This window comes from Medicago sativa, chromosome 4 (assembly GCF_051527215.1).
Source record: "Medicago sativa cultivar Bolivia chromosome 4, Bolivia_mono, whole genome shotgun sequence".
In the NCBI taxonomy this organism is placed as follows: domain Eukaryota; kingdom Viridiplantae; phylum Streptophyta; class Magnoliopsida; order Fabales; family Fabaceae; genus Medicago; species Medicago sativa.
Genome location: NC_140752.1, coordinates 19,341,634 through 19,365,018, shown reverse-complemented (window position 1 = coordinate 19,365,018; position 23,385 = coordinate 19,341,634). Strand labels below are relative to the sequence as shown.

Here is a 23,385-nt window from a genome sequence, read left to right as displayed (position 1 = left end):
AACATCACAAAAACTTGCACAGTTAAACTTGGTTATGAACTAGTAGTTGGAGTCCTAATATTTTTGAATGACTACGGTGGCTCAAGTTCTGATTCATGAGTTCTGATTATTTATTTAAATATATGTACAATGCTTTATGTACTATAAAGAATTACATAAGCAAAAGTGGCATATATGCTATACAAACTCTACATAAAGAATCAAAGAATTATCTATTGTGTGTATGCATCATCCCTTTAAGGTATCAAAGGAAACCTAAATTGGCTCAGAAACCAAGAGAGAATCCACTCTCTAACTCTCAAATGAGAAAATTCAAGTTTTTATATAATTCAATTGGTGAGAATACATGAAGGAAATGGCCTTATTTATAGTAATTCTAGAGGCCATATGGTAGTAAAAATAGAAAATGTCAAACATGGTGGCTTGTTGGCCTTATTGTCAATAGGGTGCTAGCATGACAGGGTGGTGGCTGCAAAGTCTATGCTGTCATAATGTTTTGATCTGTATCATAAATTGCGTACATAAAATTACTACTATTAAATAAGTAAGTAGCATGATCACATAAGGCTCTTACTAATTCTTCTATTTTCTACAAATATTTTAGTAAATATTATTAATTTGTTGATTCCTTCAACAAAAAAAAAAAATTAATTTGTTGATACGTGTGAAACAAGAAACTTTTGCTTACAGGTGGGTAAAACAGTGTGTGTGTGTGTGTGTGTGTGTGTGTAATGTTGACTATTATGTAGTATTTTGTTTTAAGGAATTGTATTTTACGGTTAAAGTCAAATCCATGATTCATATAAAAAAAAAAAAAAAAAAAAGGCAAAAACTAGGAACGTTTCTTTGTAATCTCACGTTCTTCTGACTTTTGAAGCTCCACACTTCATTTAAAACATAAAAGATTCTACAATTTTACACACACAAACCACAAAGCTCAAAATTAAAACTTACCATAATCTTCATCAATGCTAAATCACTACGAAGATTTCACTCACGATGTATTTCTGAGTTTCAGAGGCGGAACACGCTACTCTTTCACCGATCATCTCTACCGTTCACTTCTCCGTCATGGAATCAACGTATTCAGAGACGATCAAAACCTCAAGATCGGCCATGAAATCGGACCTTCACTCCTAAAAGCAATTGAAGCCTCTAGAATCTCGATTGTTGTTCTGTGTCATGACTACGCTTCTTCAACTTGGTGCCTTGACGAACTTGTAAAGATCGTTGATTGTTATGAAAATAGTGGAAAACCGGTTTTCGTTGTATTTTATAAGGTGGAATGTTTTACAAATCGAGAGTTTACCTCAACTCGTTTTACCTAGGTAAACTCGAATCGTAAACTCGACTCGTAAACTCGTACGAGTTTACCTAAAATTGAAATTTTATATAATTCATTATACGCATGACATTGGTAAGCTTATATAAAGCTTATATAATATTGTAAAAAGATCAATATTGCAAAATATGACTTAATTATAAATGCAAAGTATACCAAAAAGTGGTATACTTAACTTAGTATCAAAATAAAAAAGTTAGCACACTAAAGCATAAGTTTTATAAGTCTTTAAATAATAAACTTTAACAAGCTTCTGATATTAACAAACAGTAATCAGTTATTTAGAAAAAGTGAAACAAACTACAAGCAGTAACAGTGTAAACCAGTAACAATAACACCGCTATTTAGAAAAAATGCACATTCACCAATTCATGAGATGCCTAAACCAGTAACAGTGTAACACACTAACACCGCTATTTAGAAAAAAAATGCAATCTATGATTCTATGTTAATACTTAATAGAAATAGAAACAGAAATAGAAACCTGATGATTAAAAAGATGCCTTTTGAAGCTTTGATGATAAAAGAAACAATAAAGGAAAGGAAAAAGAGAGTCTGAATTTGAAGTACCTTTTGAAGTTTGAAATCGGAGTTACAACGGTTGGAATCGGAATTTCTTTGTTTTCCACCGGAAACCTAATGTTTCAATCGCCGCTTCTCTGTGTTCTTGGGACTGAGAAAATGATATGAGACTTTCCCTTCAGAGTAGGTTGAAACGTGTTGTAGAAATGTTTCATTTGGGCTTGAAAATAATGGGCCAAACAAATGGGCCATGTTAAAAAAAAAAAAAAAGTAGGAGTAAACTCGCAAAAACGGTAAACTCGCCCGATTTTACACGAGTTTACTCCGAATTAACTCGGTCAAACTCGTCAAACTTTCCGATTTTACCAGAAATCGAGTTTACCTCCGAGTTAACACGTTTTGGGCACCTAAACACGTAAACTCGGTAAACTCGCCGAGTTGACACGCGATTTGTAAAACAGTAGCGATGTTAGGTATCAGAAAAATAGTTATGAAGATGCTATGAGGAAACATGAAAAGAGATTTGGAAGGGAATCAGAGAAGGTGAAAGCATGGAAGTTGGCTTTGAATCGAGTTTGTGCTCTCAGTGGACTACACTGCAAGGACGATGTGTAAGTTATGCTATTTAGATTGAAGTTAGAGGTATTTATTCTGTTAAGATGAATTTCTGTACATATGTATAGGATCAATGACTTGTAAACTATCATCTCTCTCAGATTCTTTCTTTTTTTAGTTGAGCAATCTATTGTATTGAATCATTTTCTCCTCGCACTCCTTTGATATCTCATTCTTCATCTTGTATTTCTATGCAGCTATGAATCTGAGTTTATTGAAAAGATTGTCAGAGACATCTCTACTAAACTACCTCCAGTGCCTTTACAAATCAAACACCTAGTTGGACTGAATTCTCGTTTCAAACAGGTGAAATCTATCATTGATATCGACTCTAGTGAACGTATTTGCATGTTGGGAATTTACGGAGCTGGCGGAATAGGCAAAACCCAATTTGCCTTGCATATATATAACAAGATCAGACATCAATTTGAAGCTGCGAGTTTTCTTGCTAATGTTAGAGAAAAATCAAATGAAAGCATCGGTGGTCTGGAAAATCTCCAAAGGACACTTTTGAATGAGATAGGTGAGGCGACGCAAGTGTTCGGAAGCTCATTTAGAGGAAGCTCTGAAATAAAACACAGGCTTTCTCACAAAAGAGTTCTTCTGATACTGTAAAACAATTGGAATCACTAGCTGGAGGACATGATTGGTTTGGTTCTGGTAGCATTATCATTATAACTACAAGAGATATAGATGTTCTACATAAGCATGATGTTAAAATCAAACCATATAAACTACAAGAGCTAAATCATCATGAATCCACTGAACTCTTTTGTTGGTATGCCTTTAATATGAGCAGACCCGTAGAAAACTTTGAAAAAATATCTTCTCATGCAATAAGTTATGCAAAAGGTATTCCATTGGCTTTAAGAGTAATAGGATCCAACTTGAAAGGTAAAAGCATAGAAGAATGGGAAATTGAACTGCAGAGATATAGAAAGGTCCCAGATGCTGAGATTCAAGGTGTACTGGAAATAAGCTACAGATGCCTGTCTGACTTGGACCAGAAAATTTTTCTAGACATCGCTTGTTTCTTCAAAGGGGAAAGATGGGATTATGTTAAAAGGATACTAGACGCTTGTGATTTCTACCCAGTTATACGAGTGTTTAATACTAAATGTCTCATAACTGTTGATGAAAATGGTTTGCTACGTACAAATGCATGATCTAATACAAGACATGGGTAGAGAGATTGTACGGAAAGAATCAACATCAAACCCTGGTGAACGTAGCAGATTGTGGTCTCATAAAGATGTTCTTGATGTAATGAAAGGAAATTTGGTAAGAATTTTATCATTTTTACTTTCTTAATAGACCTTTTTATTTTTGAACTTTGGCATGTACTGAGTTCTACTGGTAAGAATTTTGTTCTTGATGTATTTTTTATTTTTCATGTATTTTCTTTAGGGAAGTACTAAAATAGAAGGAATGATGCTTCATCCCCCAAAACAAGAAAAAGTAGATTATTGGGCTTATTCTGCCTTTAAGAAGATGAAAAATTATTGACATCGAGAACATCTTTATGAGACCAAACAGAGGGAGTATAATTCTTACCAAACAGAGGATCGCTCAACAAACTCGTCTCTTACTCTCTCTCCGTCGCCGGCACATGGCAGACTCAACAGCTCCGTCGTCTCAACATCCACGAGTATCAGGTCCCCTTCTCTCTCTCTCTGTGTTTATCGATGTGTTTATCGATGATGATTATGTAGTTAGTTTAATCTGTAATTTGTTAAATCGTTGATGTATATTTAAATCGACAGAGTTTTGAATTTTCATGAAATTGGGGTGCTGAATTGATGAGCAAATACGAACGTTATGAGAGGTGTCGCGGTTTCTTCCGTTGAAGAAGTCAGAGAAGCCATCAAAAATGCATTCCCCGGTAAAAACAAGGTAATCCATGATTCTGTAGACTATAGTCCATACCATGAGTTGATTGATATTCACAGAAAAATGAACACTTTAATTCTATATTCGCAAACTGCAGTCTATTTTTATGGATTTTTTGTTTGGCAAATTGAGGCATAGGTTATGAAATTTTCCATAATTGCAAAATGTCTTGATGCATGTTTGGTATCATGGCGGGTTTGCAGAATTACGGTGAGCTACCGTGCTTTTTAAAGGTGTTATACTTTGTAGCTTTTACAAAATCACATGGCTCAATGTGACTCTGGCAAACCGACAGTGATACTGAACATGAACTTGGACTCAAAGCAGCAGCATGAACTTGGACAAGTAGTTGGTTTCCAGAGGGGATGGAATAGGTAAGTCCCCTAGCTTAAGGACTTCCTTAGGACCATAATCCTCATAGAACCAAGCTTTATGCATTTTCATGTTTAAACTTAGAAAATTTTCTCTCGAATGTGTTTAATTTATGGAATTAGACTTGATAGCAACCAAGATATTTATAGTAATTTGATGAGTGAGGAAGGAATCATAATATCCTAACACTGTCATGTATGTGTGAGGATAAGACATTCAAATCCAAAAACATACATTTCTATACCTAAATTCAATAACATATATGCCTAGATTTAATTAAAAACAAATTACATACATTTATGTACCTAGATTCAATAACATATATGCCTAGCTTTAATAAATTTTGAGTATTTAATTATGCTAAATTTATAAAGAGTTTCATGATAAGTACAATGGGATTTTGATGTTAGTTGGGAGTCCCTGGTATTCTTTGTACAGGGGGCACATAAGAATTGGTTATTTGTCTATAGTGTAACTATCTTGTATCACTTCTTGTGCCTTTGTTTTCAGTTTTTAGTTTTATATTTTTTGAGTGACATAGACCAAACTAGTGGGGTCTGAATATGCTAGTATTATGAAGAGTCTCTCTTTATCTTTATACTTATAGCTTTAATTCTCTATAGCTATTAAGCATGGACACCTTTAGGACTAGGCGTGCCGTGGTGTCCGACACGCGTCGTTGTCCAACATTCGTATGACACTAGTACAACGTACATGTCAGACAACTCATACAAGTGTCCCAAATAAAATTGTTTTTTCCTTTCTTATTCATACCAAGGATCTTTAATTACATCAGCTGAATAGCAACAATAAGGCTATGGTATCTGTATCTAATATGTACATACGGTTCATAAAATGATTGATATTTCCTAGTACACAAAAGTGACGAGAATTTTTCTCCCTAATCTTATTTGTAATTATTCTAATATCATGGAAACAACTAATAATTTTTCTTTATATTTGTAAAATCATGTGATAGAAATTAAGTTGAGTGATAAAACTTGTTTGCATTGTAAAATTTTCATTGTATTTAGTGAAAAAAGTTGTTCAATTTAATTTTTAATTTTTTCATAAAAATTGTTAATTAATGTAGGCAAAGAAGTCGAAGCAGAATTTGAAGGAAGTGACTCACGAAGATTACTTTGATGTTGAGAATGATGGAAAAGTTGAAGGTGTTTAAGCTTAACACTTTGTTATGCTTTGATTAATTATTAAGATCATTAGGAAGAAGTTGTTGACGTGGAAAGTTTTGATGCAGTTACAAAGTTATGGAAAAGAGATCAAATGATATTCTTGGTGTAGCGAAAAGAATGCTGGGGTTGATAATGCAAAACTAATTAATGGTTATTACAAACTGGTAACTTAAAGCTTTTTAATTTCATTATTATGTTTTTGTCTTGGTTGAATTGGATAATTGATTTGAGATGTTTGTTTTAAGTTTCAAGAGTTATGAATGAGTCATCATAGTTATGTATGTTTGTGATTATCAATAGAGACACATTGAAAGAACCAAGGCCTAGAGGAAGATTCAACTTTCTGAAATTAGTAAGTCAATATAAAATCATACTTTAATTGATGGAGATGTTATGATTTTTCTCTTACAAAAGTTGATGCCATAATTGTCTTATGATTTTTCTCTTACCAAAGTTGATGGTCCATCTTTTGAGTCTAACTTGAAGTTTGAACTTGATTTTTGGCTGAACAAATGAGCTTTTTATTAAGCATGTAATGAGTTTAGCTCAAATATCTCACACTGCTTGTAATTATCTACTCATGAATAAACTGGTAGCTGCTACTTGGTTATGATGCTAATCTAATAATATAGTGGTCTATGTATGATATGCTCATTGCATTTGTTTTGGATCCAATTTTCTTGCTTATTTGTTGGATCTCAAACTATTTACGAATTGCTTCGCTATTACATAACTTTATCCTTTTGTGCTTAATTTTTTTTTTTTTTTTTTTGAGTTAGTTTTTAAGTCACAGCTTTTTTCGAGGACATATTCTTAAGAAATGCCCAATAAGGCCACCAAAGAGAAAAGTCACAGCTTTTACAGCCTCGGTTGGTTCATCCATTCCTAGCGATTCAGTCCATCCAGCACCGGTTCAACAAAATGTTCCTACTACTACTTTAGCAATGACTCCTGAAATGATTCAACAAATGATCATTTCTGCATTATCTGCTCTAGGATTCTCAGGTAAATCCTCTTCCTCTTGGTACTTTGATTCGGGGGCATCCAACCACATGACCAGCAATGCCCAATTCCTTAATAATATAAAAAATTATTTTGGAAATCTCAAGATACATACTGCTGATGGAAATCAATTGCCTATCACAGCCACCGGTGATATTTCTTCATCTCTAACAAACGTTTTTGTCGCTCCTAGTCTCACTAGTAATCTCATTTCAGTTGGTCAATTAGTCGAGAATGATTGTCAAGTTCAATTCTCACAATCTGGTTGTCTTGTGCAGGATCAACAATCAGGGAAGATAATCGCGAAGGGGCCTAAAGTTGGACGTCTTTTCGCAATCCAATTTTCATTACCTCCTAGTCTTTATTTGCCTTTTGTTTCTTGTAATTCTGCTATTGTTGATTATCAAGTGTGGCAAAAGCGTCTTGGACATCCAAACACAAATGTACTTCATGACTTGCTAAAATCTAGTTTTCTTGGAAATAAACACACTCCATCTCTTAATTCTTTTCATATAGATTGTATTCCTTGTAAGCTTGGTAAGAGTAAAATTCTGCCATTTCCAACACATCAGTCTAATGTAACACAACCTTTTGATATCACTCATAGTGATGTTTGGGGTGTCGCACCAATTATATCTCATGCTAATTACAAATACTCCATCCGGTCTCAAATGTAAGCAATTTTTCACTTTAGATTCATTCAATAAATAATGTATGTGGTCTTTATAAAGACCACATACATCATTTATTGGATGAATCTAAAAAGTTAAAAGTTTCTTACATTTGAGACCGGAGGGAATATTTTGTAACGTTTATTGATGATTATAGTCGTTTCATGTGGGTCTATTTTCTGCGATCAAAAGGTGAAGTCTTTTCCACTTTCAAATTTTTTCATGCTTATGTTCAGACCCAATTTTAATCAAAAATCAAATATTTCGCTCTGACAATGGGGGGAATACATGTCACACTCATTTCAAGAGTTTTGGCAATCCAATGGTATTATATCTCAAAGGTCATGTCCCTCAACTCCACAACAAAATGGGGTGGCGGAAAGAAAAAAATCATCATTAGCTTGATGTTGTTCGCACCCTTTTGTTGGAGTCTCATGTGCCTTCACGATTTTGGTGTGAAGCCCTTTCCACCGTTGTCCATCTTATAAACAGAATGCCCTCTCCATCAATAGGTAATGAATCCCCTTTCACTCGGTTATATGGTCACCCACCAAATTACTCAACTCTTCGTATCTTCGGTTGTGTATGTTATGTCCACCTTCCTCCACAAGAACACACCAAGCTCACCGCGCAATCTGTTGAATGTGCTTTTCTCGAATGTTCACCTCATCAAAAGGGCTTTCTATGTTATGATCCTAACCTCGTAGGATTCGGGTGTCAAGAAATGTCAGATTCCAAGAAAATAAATATTTTTTGCATCACATCATGACCTTGTGTAACACCCCGTTTTCCCAACGTAAAAATTTCATAATTAAAAATCAGAGTAATTCCACTTTAAACGGAATGCTACACTTCTTAAAAATTCATAAACTGAATAAATAACAATTTATTCTTCAAAATCATTTAACATAAGTAATTCAAAACTTCGCAGCGGAATTAGTTCATTCAACATAAAAAGTCTTTGCCATGCAGGCCTCATCAGAAAATCTCATAAGTCTTAGTTCAATATTTATTCATAAAAGTTCATAAACAATACGTAAGGAATAGAAGTAAAGTCAAGTCCCATCCCGTTACGTATCAGAGCACCTAGACACACATTGAGGAGTCCACTCACGACGCCTCTAATCTTGATTACCTGCAAGTTACTCATACGAAGAACAACATTTCCAAGCAGAGGGGTGAGATTTCTCAAACAATAATATAAAGCATATAAATCATGTAAAGTACATTCAACAACTTAAACATCCTATAATTCATTAATCATATCTAGCAACTTAAACTTCCTTAACTAGTATCATTATTCTTCCTACAATAGTCATATACTTCATATTATATCATCATATAAATATCATCACATATCTACAAATATTAGTCATAAGCATTATCATATATCCTTTTAATCATAGCATCTTAATCATAGACATAAACAACATCATATAACATCAAGTACTAATCATAACCATTTCATAACATTATATATCAACCATAAACATAATCACAAACAATCCATCTTAAATATAATCACGAGGAATCATCATACATCATCATTAGTAAACGTATAACATCTTATCATATTCACATATCAGCATATCATAAATCACATAGCATCTTATCATAACAACTTCATATTCAACCATCATAAACAAATCATAATCAACATCATCATCAATCCTAAACAACATCATCGTCAAACATGAACAACATCATCGTCAAACATCATCATCAAAATCAAACATCATCATCAAACATGAACAACATCATAGTCCAACATCATCATCATTAAATCATAATTAAATATAAGTTATGACGACTCTACAATGCAACAACAACTTCAACAACAACTTAGACAACTTCAACAACAACTTAGACAACTTCAAAAACAACTTAGACAACTTCAACATGCATGTGGTACCACCAGGGCATTAAGCCCCCTTCGCTAAGGTCATATTTGGACCTGTCGGGCATTAAGCCCCCATCGCTAAGGTCATAAAGAACCTGTCGGGCATTAAGCCCCCATCGCTAAGGCCATAAAGAACCTGTCGGGCATTAAGCCCCCATCTCTGACTATGCAACGACACAACTTTAATGCAACGACATAACTTTCGTACAACTTAGACAACTTCATGAACATCTATGACATCCTAACATCTTGACATCTTGACAATATAACATCTTAACAACTTGATGACTTCATAACGACTCGACGACTTAACAACTCTTATCATCTTAACGTCTTAACATCTTAGCATCTTGACAACATATGGATCACATAAATAATTCATGTCATATCATAATATAACAATATCAAATGATAATAAACAACATCTTAAAACATCGTATTCATCAATCATAAACAACTTCATATAACATCGTATTTAAACATCAACAATAATTCACTATGTATCATTGTAAAAACATAATAAATTATGCACAACATATTTTCATGTCAAACAAAAGCTACTGGAAAGATATCACAAATATCAACAACTTTCATGTTTACAACAAAGATCAATTCAAAACAGAAACATATGAACAAAACGCAAAAACATGAAACAGAGAATGCTGTCACTGTACAATTTTGCAAAGACCTCCCTGTAGTATTTTAATCATAACTCAAAGACCAAACATCATTTTCACGTCAAACCAAAGCCACTAGAAAGCTAACAAAATTATCTAAAACTTTCATGTTTACGCCTAAGACCAATTCTGTACCGATCAGTACCAGTTTTTATTTTAAATTCGGAAAAGTTGTGCTGAAAGTCCATAAAAATTCACTGTGACCTACGTGCAGTAATTTGACCATAACTCAAGTTCTATAAATCCTATTGACGTGAGACCAACGGCATTAGAAAGCTAACATCCATACCTACAACTTTCGTGTTTACACCTAAACCCAGTTCGGAACTTAAACCTGTCAAACTGAGACAATAAAAACGCGTTTTGCATATTGACAGCAAAATCGCAGTTCAGCTGCGATTTCGCTTTGGGGAAATCTTTTCCACTTCTTATTCGATCCAATACTCTCCAAACTTGACCCTAATCATTACCCTATGATTGCCCTATCATTAGAACACTAATTATTCATCAACTTACTGTATGCAAATTCAAAGGGTTCTCAAATCTATTAACAACCTATTACAATTATTAAACCTTAATTCTTAAACTCACCAACATCTCATCCAATTCCATGGTTTTAACCTCAAAACTACATCCAATAATCGTCATATGGGTTATCTAAGGACTGTATACAATTTCTACATCAATTCAACAAGTTTTCATCATCTAATCATCAAATCTCTCTCAAAACCCTAATTCTCAAATTCTCACAAACTTTCCTCAACTTGTTAGATGCAATCTAATGATTTAACAACTTAATATTAATGCAAGATAGTCTCACCCTCACCTTAGATTAATTCCTGAATCAGCGGCAGCATTCTTCTTTCCTAAGGTCTTCTCCTCTTCTCTTGACTTTTCTCTCCTCTTCTCTTCTTTCTTGTTCTCCTCTTTTCCAAAAAGCGGTTTCCGGTAAACTCTTTCTAACATAAGCTTCTCTATTTATAATACTAAAATATTCTTCCCAAATCTATTTAGGCCCAACAACTTATTCTTCTTTCTATTCTAACCCCCAATTCCACTCACACTAATAATCCTCATATTCTAATGAATAATATTTCTCTACTAAATATATATCTCTCCCGCTTGATAATATTAATACACCAAATAACATATATATTTCCACATAAAATAACAAATATATTTCTGCATCAAATAACATATATATTTCTATACAAAATAACAAATATATTTCTACACCAAATAACATATATATTATGCTAGTAAATACCAACATATAACATAACAAAATATCACTCAACAAAATATATTAACTAAATTATAAAAAGACATCTAATCTCAATAAATCATATATCCCTCATATAAATCATATAAATACATAAATATATTCTAAAACTAAGTAAAATAATTAAATAAAAAGGAGGGCGTTACACCTTGTCTCTTCTCCAGTTTCTGTTTTACCAATGTTTTCTAACTCTCATTCAGATCAACAATCATCTAAACCTCTCTTGACCTACAAAAGACGTAATACTGCCACTCATGGGCCCCCTTAAGATAATTCCTTGGTTGCTGGTCCAGTAGAAGAACCAGAACCAGCTCCTCTATGACACAGCTCATGCCAAAGCAATCCCCCAGAAAGGTATATCAATTGCATGACAGCAACATTATCTTCTATTCCTATTCCTTCCTCTTATAAACAGGCCATGGAGAATGATTGTTGGCAGAAAGCTATAGAATCTGAACTTCTTGCCTTAGAAGAAAATCAAACATGGGATATAGTGCCATGTCCCTCATCTGTTAAACCTTTAGGTAGCAAGTTTGTGTTCTCTATAAAGCTGCGCTTGGATGGATCTATAGATCGTTACAAGGCTCGTTTAGTTGTGCTTGGAAATAAGCAAGAATATGAACTGGACTATGATGAGACGTTTGCTCTGGTTTCCAAGATGACAACCGTGCGCACTATTCTTGCTATTGTTGCATCACAAGCTTGGCCGTTACATCAAATGGATGTCAAAAACGCATTCCATCACGGTGACCTTCAGGAGGAAGTTTACATTAAACTTCCTAATGGTATGCCTACACCTTCACCTAATACTGATTGCAAACTAAAACGATCTTTGTATGGATTGAAACAGACACCAAGAGTATGGTTTGAAAAATTTCGATCGACACTTATTGGTTTTGAGTTCAGTCAAAGTTAGTATGATCCATCTCTTTTCCTACATAGAACTCCTAAAGGCATGGTGGTGCTTCTTGTTTATGTGGATGAGATTGTTGTGACTGGTTCTGATCAAGATGCCATTACTAGAATAAAAAATCTATTGCATTCAACTTTTCATATGAAAGAGTTGGGCCGTCTCACTTATCTCTTGGGTTTAGAAGTGCATTATCATCATGAAGGTGTTTTTCTAAATCAACAAAAATATATTCAAGACTTGGTCCAGCTAGCTCGACTCACAAATGCAACCCCGGTTGACACTCCCATGGAAGTTAATGTTAAATATAGAAGAGATGAAGGCGACCACCTTGATGATCCCACTCAATATCGCAAACTGGTGGGAAGTCTCATCTATGTAACTATCACTCGCCCAAATATTTCTTTTGCTGTACACACAGTTAGTAAGTTCATGCAAGCTCCACGACATTTTCATCTTTCAGCAGTACAACGAATCATTAGATACCTCCTTGGCACCTTAAAGCGTGGTTTATTTTTTCCTGTTGGTTCATCAATCAAACTCCAAGCATATAGTGATGCCGATTGGGCAGGCTGTCCAAACACAAGAAAATCTACTACTGGTTGGTGTATGTTCCTAGGAAATGCTCCTATTTCATGGAAATGTAAGAAACACGATTCAGTCTCAAAATATCCACTGAAGCAGAATACCGCGCAATGTCTGCTGCTTGTTCTGAAATAATATGGTTGTGTGGACTTCTAACTGAACTTGGATTCTCTCGAGAACAACCGACTTCGCTGCATGCTGACAACACCAGTGCCATTCAGATTGCAGCAAATCCAGTTTACCATGAACGGACGAAACACATCGAGGTTGATTGTCACTATATTCGAGAAGCCTATGATCGAAGAATCATCAATCTACCACATGTCTCAACATCTGTTCAAACAACAGACATTTTCACTAAAAGTTTGACACGTTAGCGGCACAATTTTCTACTTGGCAAATTGATGCTTGTAGATTTACCAGCATCAATTTGAGGGGGGATGTCAATGGAATTAATAGCAAATCAAATTTTATAATATTGCACATTTATTTGTAAATAGTCAAATAATCATTCTATCAATTAGCATAATTAGCTTTAAATGTATATATGTCAGTTTAGCTAATTTAGTGGGTTGAAAGTCAACTTTAAAGCTTGTAATTACATTGTATTTATATGAGAAATCAGAATGAAGAGGGACACGGCTTTTACCCTCATTTCTCTTACTCTCTATGAGTTTAACATCCCTCATTTCCCTTAGTTTCTCTGAGTTTAACATGTATAACTCGACTCGTTTGGTTCTTGTGTGTGTGTACTAAAAAAGAGTTCCTTACGATATATCCTATTTATCGATACCACATTTGCATGAGTGAATTCACAAAAATAAAAAGAAAAAACTGCATGAATGAGCGTAGGCTGCGTAGCTAACAAAGAAAAAATCTAGCATGAACATACTTAACACATTAGTCCCACATCGGCCATTTTGTTGAACAATAAAGAGCAAGATGGCTATAAAATAGCATCTAGAAACAGTGTTTAACAAGTGGAAATTGATCAATAGTGTATATTTATTAGTTCATAGCGCTGCATTTCCTTTATTTAATGGTCTTAAAACCCGTTTGAATATTTTTTTGTTTCATTTGAGTTTTTTTTTCTCTTTTCTTTTATTTGATTCGAGCTAACGAGTCGAACCGAGTTTTTTTCGAGTTTGAATCGAGTTCGAGCTAAAACAAAAATTGTAACGAACTCGAGTTGAATTTTGAGCCGATTTAATTTTCATCGAATTCAAACAAGTTTGACTTGGTTCGACTCATTTCTAGCCCTAGTTATTACTGTATTCAACTTTTGAGTTCGATTTCTTGTGTTGGGTAGAACCTTTTTTATGGTTAATACATTTCATTTTGACTTGTTAAAAAAAACTATATACTTAGGCATTAAACATATAATAATCGATAGTGAAAGTAGATATATATTAGTATTATGTGAACATTATAAATGATGTTAATAATCGATAGTGAAAGTAGATATATATTAGTATTATGTGAACATTACAAATGATGTTTAAAGATTACTTGAGGCTTGTTTAGACCGACTTATTTTTGAACTAATGGAAAATAGTTTATGCAAAAAAATAAGTTTTTATGTTTAATGATAAGTTTCCACCAAGGAAAATTGTATCTTCATAAGCTATTTTTTTATAAAGTATTTTGAGAAACTTATGAATAATACATAAAAAATTATTTATTTACATAATCTATTTTATATAAACTCAAAAATAAGTCATACCAAACAGTCACTTAATGTGTCCTTGTAAAAAAAAGTTAAATATGTTTTTTGTCCTTATAAAATTTTCAAATTTCAAGTTTTAGTCTATAAAATTATGTGTATACTTCATAATTTTTAATAAATTTTTATCGCGATGTTAATAATAATATTATAACAATCTCTTCTACTTAAAAAGTAATTTTTTTTATTATAACAATCTCTTCTACTTAAAAAGTAATTTTTTTTAAAAGATATGAATGAAGTATGAATTTTTAGGCACCAAAAAATTATACTAAACACGGCCAAATAAAACAAAATTTCAAAGAATACACATAATTTTACTTAAATGCAGTGATCAAAAGTCGGGATGGAAAATTTTTAATGGACTATAAATTGATGAAATTTTTTATAAAGATTAAAACTTGATATTTGAAAATTTTAAAGGGACCAAAAACATAGTTAAAAGAAAAAAAAATACAATGTGTCCTTTTTTCCCCTTGGCTTTTTACTCGTTTCATGTTCTGCACAAATTTTATCTTTCAACCGGTTCGATCCGGTCTTTTCCTGGTTTAATGACATCATCGTTGGTTGTTAAAACTCGGCTTATTATAACACTGATACAGTAAAATTAGGGTTTTTCAGATAACGGTGAAGAAGAAGGCGGCCGTAGAGAGCATGGAGAAGAAAAAGAACACGTTGTATCTTCCTCACGAGTTGATTATTCAAATCTTGATGTGGTTGCCGGTGAAGTCTCTTATACGTTTCAAATGCATTTGTAAGTTATGGTTTTCTCTTATCTCTGATCCTCATTTTGCAAATTCACATTTTCAACTTACCGCCGCAACTCACTCCTAGAGTTATGTGCATATCATATATATCTCATGAAATTCAATCTATAGATTTTGAGGCAATTCTTAATGATCATCATGCTTCACAGAACCTTAATTTTTCGCTTCCCGAATCTTATTTTCAGGTTGAAATTAGAGGTTCGTGTAGAGGGTTTATACTTTTGTACCGTCCTCCAAACATCTACATATGGAATCCATCCATAGGAATTAAAAAACAAATGCCTGTGTCTCCTTTTGATTCCAAATTAGTAGCACATTGTCATCGTATTCGTTATGACCAGTCTTATCGCCTTCATATACATGGTTTTGGTTATGACCAGTCAAGAGATGATTATTTGGTGGTTTCATTGTCCTATGATCCAATGGTAGCAGATGCTATTTCAACACATGTGGGGTTTTTCTCATTTAGAGATAATACATGGAAAGAAATTGAGGGTACTCACTTCCGTTACAATGTCACCCATGGTCGCAGAAAAGGGTCCCTATTTAATGGGGCTATTCATTGGATGGCTTTGAGTCGTGATTTAGGTTGAACTGTCATTGTTGCCTTTGATTTAACGGAAAGGAAATTGTTTGAGATGCCTCTTCCAAGTGAGTTTGACTATGTAATTAATTCTAGTTTGTGGGTATATGGAGAATTTCTCAGTCGATGGGCTATGGATTATGCTAATGATACCGTTGAAATATGGGTGATGAAAGAATACAAAGTGCATACGTCTTGGACTAAAACTCTTGTTCTTCCTCTTCATGCAATTCCTGATCGATACTTTCACCCTATGTACTCTACAAAAAATGGTGATATTATCGGAGGAAATCTTGGTACTAGATTGGTGAAGTATAATGATGAATGACAGCTATTAAGGCATCGCTCCTTCTGTAATAGAACATCTGATGTTGTCATGTATACGAAATCTCTGCTTTCACTCCCAGGTGACAACGAGCAAGTTTAAGAAAGATCACACAAACAAGGTCATGGAATAGTCTCAACAATTTTCTTCATAATTATAATTATATTGCATTATGAGCTGCATTTGTAGGGTAATATGTGTTTAACTGTATTGGTAACTGCATTTGTAATTGTAACATGAGCTAGTATGTAAATGAGCTGAACTGATATATCATGGAATGTTAATTGGTTAACTATTTGTTATGCTTATTGGAAATATTGAAAACTTTGTTTGTGATGTGTGATCTGCTGCTATTTATGCAGGTGTAACTGGATTGAATTCTAAATGTATGTTATTGATACTGTTTGAAAATGTTTTACATGGTAAATTAATCTTGATAGGTTTATTTATGCATGTTGAAGGAAAAATAAATGTTTCGTTCTCTAATATCATTTCTCTGTTTCAAACCAAGAAAGAAAACTAATTTAAAATTGGGAGGAGAGATTATTTGAGAAAGTTGGGAGGATAAGGAGCTGACTTAAAATTAAAACAAATTAATTTTCATTCCAACTACTCTCGTTGGTCTCCACTTACAAGTCAAGTTTGATGAAGAGAGCTTCAGAATTTTCTTCATCAGCCACATTTTCTCATTTTTTGTTTGTTCAGTCTTATTGTCATTCCGTGATTATTGATTCATGTGTGTTTGACCCTTTTCTACTGAAATAAAAGTGATTCAGATTCCAAGCCTTTTGTGGTTGAGTTCTGTTTTGCATTGAAGAGCTTGCAGTCGAAACGAAAGGTTTAAATTAAAGCCTTATTATTCAAATGTGATTCTATACAATATATGGTGAAGTATTAAAAATAACAAAGTACATTCTGCGAACTTATTTTAGTACCATTGGTGATGCCTTTTAATTTTATATAACAAAAGAAGTGCTTTTATTTTTTATTTTTCTTTTGATACAAAAAGTGCTTTTGTTGGTGACTTTCAATAACATATGTTATATGTTAGTTGCAAGGTAGAATGTCATGATTTTCGATTCAGCTGGTATGATTGGCGTTAGATGTTAACAAGTTTCTGTCAAAAAAAGTCACATAGGACAAATTTTGAGTGAAAGTGGGGATGTTAACAGATTATTAACAGTGTTAAGTTGTAAGGAAAGTGTGTGTCAATTTAAAAGAAAAATAAGGGACCTAAAAACTAGAGGAGGTGTTTGTGCTTTTGATTCAAGAATATTGTCTCGAAACATCTGAATGCATATGCAGCATTTCTAATAGACACTTTACTTGCTTTTCAATCAGCCAAATAATTCTTTATCCAAGATTTATTTAACATGAAAACCATACTTTAAATTACCAAACATAGTAGTACCAAATGATCCACCTAGTGTACATTTCCACAATAACCTTATAACTACCATGTTTATTTTTCTTCTTTTATTCTCCTTTTGCTTCAGATAATTAGTTCATGCAGGAGGAACAGACGATATTAAAAAGGCTAAAGTGCAACTTTGGCCCCTTATCTTTCAAAAAGTTGCGATTTTGGCCCCCTAACTTTGAAAACTACAATTTTGGCCCCCTAACTTTGAAAACTGCTGAGAAAGCGACACGTGTCCAAAAAAAAGGGGCCATTTTGAAAAGATAAGGGGTCATAATCGCAACATTTTGAAAAGATAAGGGGTCAATAGACATATTTCCCTTAAGTTAGGGGGTTTAAAGAGCATATTTTCCTAAACATGGGGGACCAAAATTGTAGTTTTCATACTTAAGGGGCCAAAATCGCAACTTTTTGAAAGATAGGGGGCCAAAGTTGCACTTTAGCCTATTAAAAAATAGTATAATCACCAGTAACACCAACACCGCCCGGTCCAAATAATTTTTGCAAAGCGTTTGTCGATGACAAAACCAATAGTGTCATAAGCCAATCAAAAACATGTAAGAAAAAGAAAGTTGGTGGTATCAATTCTGGATACCATATAAGTTTAAAAAAGAGGATGTGAACTAGTATCAATTCTTCTGTTGAGAAACATCACTGAACCATCTCCCTAATGTGATGAAATGGGATAAAATCGACATATCACATGAAAGAAGTTAGCTTTGATTCTTCTCATGCTCCAGATATTGGAATGAACATCCAACATGTCAATTTGATTAACTGCTACAATATTCATTGCGTCGTACCTTAAGTTGTCAATTTGATTAACTGTGAAATGTTGTAACTAATACATCTTTGGAAGCAAAATTGGCAATATATATGAACCCTAACTGCAAGTTGAAGTTCATCTTGGTGTAAAACAAGAATTGGATAAAAAGCCCTTTTTCTGCTAAGATGCCTATTTCAAGTATTCCAATAGGCTGCTACCGTAGCTGTCTTGTACTCTTGTTGGTCTTTGAATTGGATCTCTCATGTACAAAGTTGATTCATTTAAGACATTGTATCCATCCTTCAAGACAAACTCTAAGTTGAATCCTACTTGAAAATTTATGTTCATTATGTCCACGCCCATTGAGAATAAGAAACTCACCTGTAGGCTTATGTTTGACGGTGACGTCAACTTGGACAAACCACAATGTCACTCTAACAGAACTACTTGATTGATGCAGTATTTTAACCAAAGGTTACAAAATTTGGGGAAACAATTTAATAATTCATAAATTTTGGCATTCCAAATTGCCAGATACTTGCAAATCTAGGACTCAAAATAGTGGTTTACTCTATTTTTTATATCATATAAAAAATTGATTATTACATAATTTAAGAAATTGTTTAGGGGTGTAAAAGACAAAATCCCCAAATGTTAGCATCTAGAGACAGTTTCTTTGTAATCCCCGCATTCTGAGTTTTCAACCTCAAAACTTCGTTTCATTCAAAATTCATACGCATTTTAACAATTTCATTCACACAAACTCAAAACCTTACCATCATCTTCATCAATGTAATCACGCCAATTATCTCTACCTTTCACTTCTCTGTCTAGGAAATTAGAATTCTAAAAAATTCAAATTTTTCAATTGAATTTGCTTCATTTCTAATTTTGTATATTTAGATCAAATATTTTGAATTTGCTTCACAAGTAAAATCTATTGTAGTACCAATCATTGTGGAACAGATAGTTACTTTCTTCAAATTGGTTGCGACCAAAGTCTGCAAGTTTCAAATCATTAAATTCCACTATTGAAATTGTAGCCTATCATGCTCACATTCAACTTCTACTAATTAATTATGCGAGTCCGTTTGTTATAGCTTTTTTAAGAAAAAAATCACTTATTTTAAAAAAATAATCACTTTTAAGAGTATTGTATCCGTTTGTTACAAATTTAAAAAAAAAATCAGAATCTAAAAATAATCTAAAAACAACTTCAAATGAGAAGCTGTTAGGAGCAGCTTAAAATAAAATAGATTTTTTTTAGAGGAGAGAAAAAATATAATTTAAAAGATTGAACTAATTTTGTAACAAAAAATCCCTTTTATATAGTTGTATCCAAACAAACTAGATTATTTGTTTAAAAAATTTTTATTACAGTAAACAAATGTAAAATAGATTCTGATTTTTCATATAATCTCTAAAATATAATCTTTAAATTATTTTATATCAAAATCACTTTTATTTTAATCTGTAACAAACGGGCCCTGATTAAGCTGACAAAAAGTAGAACGCATAGAAGAAACATCAGGGAAAATATCAGTAACATATGGGAGTCTAAACCGTGCCTGAAAATTTTCTTTAAACTTAGTTTTCCAATCAGGATCATTGAAACCAATTTTGTTTTTCCTCTTCAGATCTGAAAAATGAAGCATCAATCTTCTTTAAAAAGTAGAACGCATATGAATTAAAGTTACATCTTCTTGTTGAGTGATCCTCATTAGGTTGCTTGTACAATTTAATGATATGATGACAAGACAACAAAAAGCTAAATCGAAAGTTATCTTATATGTGTTTATTCCATTTCACCACTTACACACAATGGATGAATAATATTAATTTATCATCCAAACGATAATATGAACAGAAGAAATAAAATTAGGCCTGCAACAAATGATTCATATAAATTCAGGTGTAGCTAAGTAATTTGAAAGTAGGCTTTCTTTCCGGGTGTGAAACAGAAATGGCACGGGCCAAAGTTGAAATTAGAGAACAAAACCTTGTTTTTCCTTCAACTTGCATAAACTTATTGGATTAACTTACCATATAAATCAATTTCAAGAAATGAAAACAGCATACATTTAAAACTCAATCCAGTTACAGATGCATAAATAACAGTGAGCCACACAAACAAAGCAGTCAATATTTCCAATAACCATAAGAAAAATAGTTAACCAATAAATACTTCATGAAATATGGGTTCAGCTCATGTTACATACTAGCTCATGTTACAAATGCAGCCACCCAAGAGTTCGTTCATAAAATAATATAATTATAAATATAAAGAAAACAATGAAGAAGAATATTTCACAACCTCATCGTTCTTGTTTGTGTCATCTTCTTAAGCATGCTCATTGTCACCAAGGAGTGAAAGCAGAGACTCTGTATACATGACAACTTCAGAGTCAGCGTTACAAAAGGTGTGGTGCCCTAATAGGTGTCCTTTATCATTATACTTCACCAATCTAGTATAATGACTTCTTCCAATAATATCACCATTTTTTGTAGAATATATAGGTTGAAAGTAGTGATCAGGAATGTCATGAAGAGGAAGCACAAGAGTTTTAGTCCAAGACGAATGCATTTTGTATTCTTTCATCACACATATTACAATTGTATCATTATCATAATCCTTAACCCATAGACTGAGAAATTCTCCAAATACCCACAAATTACCAAGAAATCTTTGGGCAAAATCACTTGGAACAGGCATCTCAAACATTTTCTTTTCCATTAAATCAAACGCAACTATGACATCCAAATCTAAATCACGGCGATAAGCCAGCCAATGAATAACCCCATTTAATAGAAACCCTTCTCCCTGATAAGGAACTATAACATAAGGGAAGTGAGTAACATTAATTTCTTTCCAAATATTATCCCTAAACGAGAAAACCTCCAAATGTGATGAAACATGGGAAAATACAACCACCAAGTGATCATCTCTTGACTCGTCATAAACAAGACCATGACAATCTGCTACTGATTTGGAATCAAAAGTAGACAAAGGGATTTGTTTTTTAAATCCAGTGCATGGATTCCATACGTAGATGTTTGGAGGTCGGTACAAAAGTATAAACCCTCTACATGAACCTCTAATTTCAACAGGAAAATAAGATTTTGGAAGCGAAAAATTAAGGTTCACCGAAGCAGGATCATCATTAAAAAATGCTTCAAAATCTATAGATAGAATTTCATGAGATAGAGGTGATACGCACATAACTCTAGGAGTGTGAGTTGCGGCGGTAAGTTGAAAATGTGAATTTGCAAAGTGAGGGTCAGAGATAAGAGAAAACCATAATTTACAAACGCATTTGAAACATATAAGAGACTTGACTGGCAACCTCTTCAAAATTTGGATGACCAGTTCATTAGGCAGATACAACAGTGTGTTTTTCTCCATGCTCATTCTGCTTTGATCAAACCCTAATTTTACAACCTTCTTATTCGAGCAAACCCTAATTTAAAAAACCGGTTATAATGTCATTAAACTAGAAAAATCCGAACCGAAAAACCCATCGAACCAGCTGAAAATAACTTGAGCAGAGAAGATTTAGAACAGAGAGGGTGAAAACGTTCAAAAGGGTAAAGAATACTAGCTGCACAGCGTTGTGTTTCTCAGGGGATGCAACGTTACAGAGAGATCTTAGGTTTGTTATATTATATAGGGATTTTAGGCTTGGGCTCGTATTGTTACAAAGGGATAAAAAAACATATGGGTTTTTTTTTTTTTGTGGTGGTCGAGATTTGAACTCCGGACATTGCATATGAATACTAGCTGCACAGCGTTGTGTTTCTCAGGGGATGCAACGTTACAGAGAGATCTTAGGTTTGTTATATTATATAGGGATTTTAGGCTTGGGCTCGTATTGTTACAAAGGGATAAAAAAACATATGGGTTTTTTTTTTTTGTGGTGGTCGAGATTTGAACTCCGGACATTGCATATATTATGCATTGTCCTTGTCGACTGAGTTAAGCCCACGAGGACATATGGGTTTTTTGTTTGATAGTTGTAAAGTTATTTTTAAAAATATCAAGATTACAAAAAACAAGAAAATTAATTAAATTAATTTTAGGTGTATAACATTTCAAGGAATAAAATAACTTTCATTTTCCTATGCTTTTATTCCTAAGAAAATGAGTGGGAATAAAACATTCTCATAAAGGTGGGAAGGAAATTTAAGTGATTAGCATATCCCAATGGTTCTCTTTTGAAGATGTAGTTAAAGTAGCCTCATTTGTACACATTACTTATTCAATCAATTTTCAAAGGTAGTGTCTAATAAGCATTCATTCACTAATATGTGGGTCTCAGTAATAATTAATTGGGTCTCATTAATAATTTTACATTAGTAAATTTCAAAAACGGATAATATGTTTGCGCAACATTTTTTATTAAAAGGAATGATAACTTGACACAAAAAAGATGACACATAAAGGACATTGTATGATATTTCACTATTGCTCAATACATCTATTTTATTTTTTATTTTATTTTCTTCTTTCTCCTTCAACATCGGACCATCTCTCTCTTCTAAAAAAAACCATCACTCTCATACTATGTCCAGCTCATACTAAATTTCCACCCAAAATCTCAAGGGATTAGGTATACTGGTCATTTCACTTATATATGTTGTTCAAAATATACTCTTCCATCCGACGTAGAATTTTATCTCACACTTGGTGTAACACCCCGTTTTCCCAACATAAAAATTTCATCATAAATCAGAGTATTTAAATCACAAACGGAATGTCACATACTTCTTTTAAAACATAAAATGGATAATAATAATTATCTCTCAAATTCAACATCAATATCTAAAATCATGCAGCGGAAAATAG

The 23,385-nt window shown here is 33.2% G+C and overlaps 1 protein-coding gene, 1 long non-coding RNA gene and 2 pseudogenes across 3 annotated transcripts; 3 read left to right on the top strand and 1 right to left on the bottom strand.

The window, feature by feature from the left end:
- The first annotated feature begins 779 nt into the window (after positions 1 to 779).
- On the top strand, positions 780 to 3,727 carry LOC146927000 (disease resistance protein RPV1-like; annotated as a pseudogene). Its single transcript, XR_015005572.1, has 3 exons — positions 780 to 1,303; positions 2,326 to 2,475; positions 2,677 to 3,727. The product of XR_015005572.1 is annotated as a disease resistance protein RPV1-like (transcript).
- Positions 3,728 to 4,242: 515 nt separating this feature from the next.
- LOC146926999 (uncharacterized) lies at positions 4,243 to 6,323 on the top strand. The gene is made up of 2 exons (XR_015005573.1): positions 4,243 to 5,913; positions 6,000 to 6,323. It is a non-coding gene; the product is annotated as an uncharacterized LOC146926999 (long non-coding RNA).
- An 8,974-nt stretch (positions 6,324 to 15,297) lies between these two features.
- On the top strand, positions 15,298 to 16,654 carry LOC146926998 (F-box/kelch-repeat protein At3g06240-like; annotated as a pseudogene).
- A 4,130-nt stretch (positions 16,655 to 20,784) lies between these two features.
- LOC146926997 (F-box/kelch-repeat protein At3g06240-like) lies at positions 20,785 to 22,115 on the bottom strand. Its single transcript, XM_085708116.1, has one exon. It carries the CDS (start codon positions 21,949 to 21,951, stop codon positions 20,884 to 20,886), a length of 1,068 nt encoding a protein of 355 aa, XP_085564242.1. The 5' UTR covers positions 21,952 to 22,115; the 3' UTR covers positions 20,785 to 20,883.
- Positions 22,116 to 23,385: the final 1,270 nt, after the last annotated feature.

Bases quoted from the DNA above. Each gene is read 5' to 3' on its own strand.
- LOC146926997 (XM_085708116.1), bottom strand. From the start codon at position 21,951: ATGAGCATGGAGAAAAACACACTGTTGTATCTGCCTAATGAACTGGTC.